Raw genomic sequence first — 9,470 nt, forward strand, 5'->3', positions numbered from 1 at the left:
ATGGTGACAAAGAAACAGAAGTTTTTACAAGTTAGATTTTCTCGGTCTCTATTAAAAACTCATATTCTCATTTACACTGAGTGATCTTATTATTACCCTTAATAACATATTAATAAAGTTCTGTTCTTCTTCCTTTTTTTATATTTGACGCTCGGTAACGAATAAAAAACACTTGATTACAAGTTATACCATTGCAGTCGACGACACTCGTGTTATACTACACGGCGAGTGGAGCACAGACTACATCAACGCCAGCCATGTTAAGGTGTTGTTCTATATGAGTAGAATCTCAACACTATCTATCCATTTTTACTGTTTAAATTGTATTAAATGAAGAATGCCACACCATACTCTCCTATTAGATTCGAATGAAATGACCGCAAAATTATTCTAATAAAAGATTTTGTTTTATTTGCAATTTTCCTTTCCTGCAATATCTTGCCACTATAGTTTCAGTCCAAGAATTGTGTAGTGAGCATAGGTAAAAACTTCGCAACAAGAGTTAATTAATGCAAAATCATCCATATATTAAAAGTGACTATTGTCTTTTGAGAATATTTTCCCCGTTAGTATTAAATGTTCAATGAAATTCTTCGTTGTTGTAGGACGCCGTCGGCAGCGTGCGCTTCATCGCGTGCCAGGGACCGAAGCCTGGGACTGTGTCGGACTTCTGGCACATGGTCTGGCAGGAGCAAGTAAAAATTATTGTCATGTTAACGAACTGCTACGAAGGTAGTGAGGTAATTATGGTTAGACAAGAACGTTCGCCTCAACAGCAAATTTTTTTATTGAAAGAATGCTCTCGATGGAAAGTATTTTGTGCGGTGACTAAAAAAATATCTAAATAAATAATATAAAGTCGTGTAAAGCAAATGAATTACAGAGGTTCAAAATCGAAAAGTGCATGAAATTTTTTAACATTCAGCACAATTACAAATGTTAATAAAATGACTGATATCGTCTAAATTTCTTTTGTAATTTGTGACAGGCAAAATGTGCTACGTACTGGCCGGAGGATGTGAAGTCATCGTTCGTGGCAGAAAAATATATTGTTACTCTACTGGCTGAGGAGGAAGGCTCGGACTACACACAGCGCAAACTCCTCCTGCAAAACGAAGTATTGAATATTTCCTTGCAATTTTTACTATGCATGACAACTTCTACACATTTAACCCGCAATTCGTTTCAAAGAACATTTTCATTTGCTTGCTTATTCACTGTATTCAGTGTCTGAATTCATGCAATATTTCGCCAACTAATATAGAAAAAATTTATGTCACCGAAATATTCTCCCCTTAATTAAGTTGGCTCATTGTATATATATTAATATTTGTATTGTGTATCCGAGCTCAGGATATAAGAAACCCTTGTGAAAATATTACTGAAAAAAGTTTGCATTCGGCATTTAGTAAAATTTTGCTAACATTCCAGGAATTAATTTTTAATTTTTTTATTAAAATTAAATTTTAATTTTTTTACTGGTTTCACCAGCCAAGACCTGCCAGAGAAATCGTGCAGCTGCACTTCACGTCGTGGCCGGCTCACGGTGTCCCGACCAGCGAGGCGGGACTGTTGAGGCTCATCTGCAGCGTCAAGGAACTGGTCGGGAACTTTGAAGTTCCTCAAGCCTCGATCGTTGTGCACTGCAGGTCGTTGATTCAAGCTTCTTTTATATAAATGCTTAACTTCAACATAGAAAGAGATCTTTTACCATAGTTGAGTAACTCAAAATTAAAATATTCTAGTCATATCGTACAGCAAATTATATGGATAGTACTCTGATTTAACGATACTAATTTTGATGATGATAATATAAATAATGTGTTCGCTGAAATGATATTTAAATCTGGTTTTCGTTAATTCACTGACATATACGCTGGTTGACCATGCAGAAAATAATTAGCACGTCAATAAGAAGCATCCATTTGTGAAACAGCGAAATGTTAAAGTAGGTTGTATTTCGAATTTCGATTATGATTGAAGAACCACATTTTTAGCGTATTTTCTCATTTATGGAAAAAAGGCGCTATTGTGCTCGTCATGTCCGTCCGTCTGTCTGTCCGTCTGTCCGTGACCAAGTTTTCGTCGACGAGAAAATGCGCTCTCTGTCACTCGTTGCAATGAGTACTGAGTTATATTTTTTACGACTATGGTCAGTGCGGGGGTGGGCAGGACGGGCACCTTCATCGCGCTGTGGAACCTCCAGCAGCAGCACCAGCGGGGCGCCCCCATCGACATCGACGCGACCATCCTCAAGATCAGGGAAGACCGCAACTTGCTCGTACAGTCTAAGGTGATAAGCGAAAATCTGAAAGCAAGTTATTTTAATACTGTCATAATCACCGCTGGCATTCAAAGTGGAATTCAATTAATTTCATACCTATATGCTTGTGTCGATTGAATTAAAAGGCTGAAATTTTAAAGCTTATTCTATGTAATAGTTAACGAAGGCCAAGCGCAGTCGCTCAGAGGAGCCTTGCTCGACATAGCCATGCTATGATAGATATACTCGTCCAGCCGAGGCTCAATTTCGTTTGATTCTAAATCACGAGAAATCTCGTAACTTATTCATTCATTATGGATTAAATGCGGCATTGTGTTTTCTGAGTTCTGTTCGCATAATGCGAGTAAGATTCTAAGAAGAACAGCCGGAAAATATGATCCCTCCTCGCCAGCATATTCTGACGAAATTTATGCATTCCACATATAACCACGATGACAACCACAAATGCCAAGGAGACTGGAACTTAACTTGACCAGATTATTTATTGAGTTTCTTCCATTTCTCATTACCAAGGAGAACACCGGACATTTTTACGCTGATGAACAATTGAATTATATAAACATAAAGCATTATACATTACAATGGTGACTTCCGACTGCACATATACGGTAAAATAAAAAAAAATAATGAACTATTTCTCGATCACCCTGTCAGTTTTTATTCATTTTAAATTCAAGAAATGCATATGAGTCACATCCCTGAGATCATTTACAATAATTCTACGTACACTTAATACACTCACGTGGCGGAGTAGTCACTCACGAGTATATAGTAGTAGTAGTAGAGGAATGGTGGTTATTAAAATTGAGTAGTGGCGATGCGCTTGAACATCATTCACCGATTTGAAAGTTTATGAATAGTTTAGGCGCTTAAGGGGAGCGTCTGGGTCCAAAATTAAATTTTGGCCTTTCCGGGTTTTAGTCTCATCTTAAAGCTTACATTCTAAGCTATCCAATGGTACCAAAATCATCTCTGTATGTTGATTTATGCGTTCAGGGCAGATCGTGAAAGGGAGGGAGGTGGGGGAGTTCTTTAACAAATTAGATTGGGGAAATTAGCCGCCGAGCACTATAAATAGACTGTCTGCTAGAGCTGAGCTTCAGTAGCACGACTGGTGTCCTACGGATTGGTGTGCTAGCAGTAGCTCCCACCATCCTCGACTGGAATCAAGCTCCTGTAACGCTTAGTTTTGTAGACTTGCTACATTGAGTGGTTATTTCTATGCGCGCGGGACTTTGTCGCGCTGTCCTGAAAAGTTGACTTTTTGCCACGACAAACCTATTTCCTTCTAGAGTTTTGAAGCTACATCAATGAGACAAACACCATTTGATTTGGAAAGAAAAGATCTACAAAAGTGTGTATGCGTTTTTCTAATTTCGTTATAGTTTAGATTTTATTCTGCAAAAGGGGGGGGGGGGGGGGGTAAAATCGAAAAATTTCCGAAAACTTTACAAAAAATGCTCCCACATCCACAAAAATGAGAATTCCAAAAAAACGCATACAAACTTTTTTATATATGGTCTTTACGCTTCGAATGATATGTGTTTCGATGTTGTAGCTTGAAAATCCTAGGAGGAGATAGGTTTTCTAAAGTACCCCTTTCTTGGCCGTTTTCTATGAATTTCACGTTTTCTTTCATTTTTTTCGAAAAATTTACACGAATAAAAAAGTCTTAGAATTCCGTTTTACATATGTGTACCAAATTTCAAATCGATCCGTTTGTAAATTACCGAGATAAATTCTACCCCAGACGCTCCCCTTAAAGATTGTATGACACAAATGTTATTTTTTATTCAGCAAAAGCTTAATAGTAAATACTGGCACCTTTCCGGAAAAATTTGGTATTGCTTGATAGACAAAATAAATGCAGTCTGTTGGATTTCCTTTATTCTATTTTCTCTGAAATTTTGGCCCTATAAAAATTGCTGCAGTTACTGTAAACATTTTATAGTAACGTATGTCGGTTTTTAAAATCGGTCGCAAATTGCATGTAGAATTCGAAAATCACTCAATAGGAATGATTTTAACTCATCGTCACATAAAGCTTTATACCTTGTCTTCATCGCGTCTGCAGGAGCAGTACCTGTACATCTTCAAATGCTTTGCAGAATACTTGCGCTCACATGAGATCTTCGACGAATATGGTGAGATCGATTACTTTTTAACACAATTTAGATTTCCTAGTTGCATTCAGTAATAAATTTACACGTATTTCTTCTCCAATGATTTTTTCTGTTGATTGCAGTAGCAGTAGTGACATAACTGGCTATGTTTCCTTTGAACGTTTATATGAACTGCCATTAATGTGATAATGAAGGAAATAATCAATTCTATATTATCGTCTTGGCGATGAAAAACTAATTCTTCGTTAACTCAAAAATTAATGTTCTTATCCACGGAAACAAAATGATGTAAGGCTCATCTGCTTAATTTTGTTGTTTTTTATTTGTTATATAACTGTTTAATCAGTTTAATCTAAATAAACTACTCAGAAAATTGCTTGAATGTTCCCGATAAATAATGTTATAAAGATCAATATTATTCTTAAGATTTTAGTGACACTTTAACCGATTAATGTGTCAATGAGGTGAAAAATTTTTTCAGGGAGCAATAGTTTGGCGACAACGAGCGGCGATGTGAGGGTAGTTCCCAGCTCGAACTCAACTGAACCCGACGATGAAGCAGAGTGTGCTGAAGCCTTGTTGAAAATGGAGGTCTGACTTTCATGGAGTTATCATGAAGTTGAATGTAGTTAATCAACGATAAACGGGTAATGGTTTTGCTAACCTTTAATAGGTCTGAAACAGAGAATAAATATGTAATTTTCTTAATCAATGCAATTTCGTGATAAAACATATAAATTGAAAATTAATTGAGTAAATTAATATTTTACAATATGGCCTTGGGCCACTCTTCTTATAAATCGTGAAGGAAAACTACAATACCCAACTCAGCCTTTCTACGCCATCTGACACTGACGAAGCAATGCAATCATGGAAAGTCGGGTTGAGTGGTTGAGCGCTCCTTTCAGTAATTTTAATTAACAATTAGTATCCTTCAGGTTTTCAAAATTTTTTTGAAAATCATCACCAGATTAAAAAGTTCCTTGATTCGACCAAATCCGGAATGAAGTAACAAAATTTAAAAAGGATGTTGGGTACCATTTTGTTGTCAATCATTCGGCCAATTCACCGATTTCAACCGAAATTTTTAGATTTAGCTGGGGGATCGAACTCGCAGTCACTTTTCCAGTCGTATTGCACCAGACTTTATATTAGGTGCGCTCATTATTTTTCAACCTTCAACCTCTTTCTGGCATCAAAATACTTCGAAATCGACCCGCATTCGAGGTTTACATTTAATTCAATTGGAGGAACGTCTCACTCGTCCAAGACGAGTGAGACGTCAGTTTTCTTGGTCGTGATGAAGATGATGAGGGGGTATGCCTCTCACTCTACGGGTCCAGTCCGTCAATTAGCTTCGAAGCAGAAGCGCCCCTGGATGAGGAGGCATGAGTAGCGCTTCTCCCCATGAGGGAGAAGTGCCTATGAGGGTGAGGTATAAGGAGTTGGAGCGAGCATACCAGTATGTGGTGTTGTATACACGTATATACAAAAGGTGGTAGAGACAGATGTATGAAACACATAAGTCACATTTCGTAGTGACACGCATTCAATGTTAGAAGGTTGCTAATTCAAATGGGTGGGAGGCTGTTAGTCTAAGACTTAGAATGAGCACCAACGACGAAAAGCACTGCTCAACTGCCCAATCATTGATAACTGCGCAACGCTCGATTTTCTCAATATCGCTGACAGGAATGTCATTTACAATTGAAATTCCAAATTAACGTCATTAAAACAATTTGACGGTGTTTAAGGCCTGGTGTTAGGTTCTGATACATTACGATGAATTTGTTTCTAGCTCGTGAAAGAAAAACATTGCAACTAACATGAATTTTGATCTCAAATAACAATTTAGAAACCCTTCTACCTGATGAATTTGTTTCTAGCTCGTGAAAGAAAAACATTGCAAATAACATGAATTTGATCTCAAATAACAATTTAGAAACCTTTCTACCTGATGTGAAGGTACAGCCCGACGCAAAAGGTTAGCCTCACCCCTTTAAAAGATCATAACACATCGAGTTTTGCGATTTTTATTGTGCAAATGGTGGCAAACGAATCGTCTTGGTCTCGGTAATCAAAATACAATAGACTACAGTGAAAATGTAATTAGTCACGGAGAAAATGAAAAACGCATGTTTTTGCACCGACGCAAAGGGTTAGCCCCACTTTGTACACTTTGAAATTTTAGGCAAAACAAAACATACGTCAGCTGCAAAACTAAAGTTTATTTACCGATATGCACCCCGTTGGCTTTGTAGACATCCAAGCACCGCTTTTTCATGCCCTGAGACAATCTACGGAGGTAGTTGGGGTCCAGATTGGACCAGGCGGCTGGAATGGCCAACTCGAGTTCTTCCTTCGTGTCATACTGCTTCCCGCAGGCGTAGACGATCCCAGCCATGTACCCCCAGACGTTCTCAATGGGATTCAGATCGGGGGACTTGGCTGGCCAGTCCATAACCCGGATTTTGGCACGCTTGAAGAAGGCCTTGGTCGTGCGCGCCGTATGGATTGAAGCATTATCTTGTTGGAAGATGGCGCTGCGGCGAATTTGGTGGCGGATGACGGGAAGTAAATGGTCCTCGCGCGTTTGGACATAGTAGTCCGCGCACTGTTTGCCCTTCGAGGAAGACGAGCTCGCTCGTCACGTTTGCATAAAAGGGCCCCCACACCATTACACTTCCCCCGCCATTTTGGCGGCTAAAAGCTGCCTTTGGCTCATTCCTGCGGCAATGCCAGTAGTACTTCAGACCATCTGGGCCATCCAAATTCCATTTCTTGTCATCAGAGAAGATGGTTTTGGCACAGGTGCCATCACTAGTACTTGCATACTTTGTGGCCCAGGCGACCCTATCATGCTTGTGAGCCTCGGTCAATTTGGGGGCCTTGTTCATCTTCACGTATTGGAAGATGCCGGAGGACGCGAGGACTTTCTGAAACTCAGTTAGAGGCTTTCCTGCGCCCATTTCTTGCCTAGGTGAGTATAAGATCCGTGCACAACTACTACGCTATGAACGCACCCTTTGCAGCAAGTCTACGCTGCGTCCTGTCCGCAAGAGCGCCAAACTTGCGAAGTGGGGCCAACCTTTTGCGCCGGTGCAAAAACACGGACCGCTTGATTTTTCCGCCAGTAATTAACTCTTTCACCAAATTTCACCTGCTATAGATTGCAGAGCGCAAGACAAATCGTTAGACACCATTTATATGTTAATGCTGGCAAAACTCAATATGTTATGATGTCTTAAAGGGGTGGGGCTAACCTTTTGCGTCGGACTGTAGTTGCTTTCGCATATGCCGATGAAAGATTTGCACGTTCACACTGTATGCGTGAAGATGAATAATGACAGTAATGGTCAATCAATATCAGTTTTGTGTTATAAATCTTATTATTTACCAGGATAATTAAATTTTTCCTTTAATCTTAGTTACAATAGGGAGTCAACTCGGCTCAACACAGAAGCTCTAAAACTCAAGTCAAGGCTGGTGCTGAGAAAAGCTAACAAGGAGAGAACGGAATCATATCCAGCTACACAATCTGTTTAATGGATTGTGCAGCTGGAATTCCGCACAGCTAGAAGTTATGCGAAATTAAAATTTGTGGAAAGTCCGAAGTCGCGTACAAAGGCAGTAATTAAGACGTAATGCCTGCATATTGCTGCTAGTAAAGTGAACAGAATTCGAAAGGCTGAATCAAAAACACAAATACCTAAAATTATTCACATTAAATGAGATATTGTGAAATTGTACACAGTGAGTAACAATATTATAATTCAAATTCAATTTCCAAATTAAAAAAAGACAATCAGTTATCAGTTATTTTATGACTTATCGTATGCAGTTTTTCGACACAATCGAGCTACAATTTGAGCAATCACAGCAAGTAACACACTACATGTCGACATTTAGTTCATTCTTGTGTAAAAAACGTACGGTGATGAGATCTTGGAGCACTAGTCTCATGTGATGTTTACTGACGAATTTGGGAGAAATACTTACATTCTAGAAAATAAACTGATATTTTAATGTAGACACGAGTAGGAAGTTACGTATATTCCCCCACCGTGGTTGTGGCACCATACCACCAACGGTTCTCGGAATCTTTCAACACTCGTGAAATTGACTGGGTCATATTTGCCTGCTAGTCAAAGTAAGTCTACGGCTAGTACAAAACAATACATTCACTTTTTGACACACATTTTCCTGAATTATCTCTATTTTTCCGAGACTCATTTGTGGGAGTAATTGCTGACTCACTTGACCGTAACTCACCAAAGTGAGGTATATTTACATCGCGCAGACCCACTAGAGGCAAAAAGCCAAAAAACTCTCCTCGTTATTTAACAATCCGTTGATCCACTTAAGTGAACCATCATGCCTAATTCATTCTAGAAAGTGGAAGGTCTTTTTCCTGACAAAGGTTACAACTGCAAAAACAATCAACGCTATCCCAGCAATAACGGCCATGACAATTGCTGCGATTACACCAGCAGATAAGCGAGGGTCAGAGAAGTCTTGTTCATGAGTTGTGGTCAATGCATCCGTTGATGGATCGAGAGTAGGTCTGGTGGTCACAGGCTCCATGGTTGTGTACTTGGAAGTGGATGGAAGTTTGCTCGACGAAATTTTAGTAGACGAATAAACTGTCGAAACTTCAGGGACTGTTGTTAGACCTTGGCTTGTTCCAGAAATGTTGGTCGTTTGTTGACCTTGTTCTGAAGTAATGGTTGCAAGACTAGCAGTTGTTAGTTGACCTTGATCTGCCGTACTGGTTGCTTGACCAGCAGTTGTTTGTTGACCTTGGTCTGGAGTGCTTGTTGCAAAAGCAGCAGTTGTTGGTTGACTTTGGACTGGAGAACTGGTTGCAATACCAGGAGTTGTTTGTTGACCTTGGCCTGAAGTACTGGTTCTATAACTGCAGGTTGCTGCGGGTCCAATCTTTACCGTCGCTGCCTGAAATTGACAATAGCGTTTTGAATTTATTCTACTTGGAGCAAACTTTACACTTCGCCTTGTGTTTCCTCCTGTAAAATTTGTATCCGTGACTAATGAACCATTTACAT

At 39.3% G+C, this 9,470-nt stretch overlaps 1 protein-coding gene across 1 annotated transcript; it reads left to right on the forward strand.

The window, feature by feature from the left end:
• LOC108664546 (receptor-type tyrosine-protein phosphatase C-like) lies at positions 1-5,004 on the forward strand. Its single transcript, XM_047880778.1, has 7 exons — positions 1-30; positions 606-740; positions 989-1,117; positions 1,492-1,649; positions 2,173-2,293; positions 4,359-4,428; positions 4,889-5,004. Exons 1-7 carry the CDS (start codon positions 1-3, stop codon positions 5,002-5,004), a joined length of 759 nt encoding a protein of 252 aa, XP_047736734.1.
• The last annotated feature ends 4,466 nt before the right edge of the window (positions 5,005-9,470 follow it).

This window comes from Hyalella azteca, unplaced genomic scaffold (genome assembly GCF_000764305.2).
Source record: "Hyalella azteca isolate HAZT.00-mixed unplaced genomic scaffold, Hazt_2.0.2 contig6214, whole genome shotgun sequence".
Taxonomy (NCBI): Eukaryota; Metazoa; Arthropoda; class Malacostraca; order Amphipoda; family Hyalellidae; genus Hyalella; species Hyalella azteca.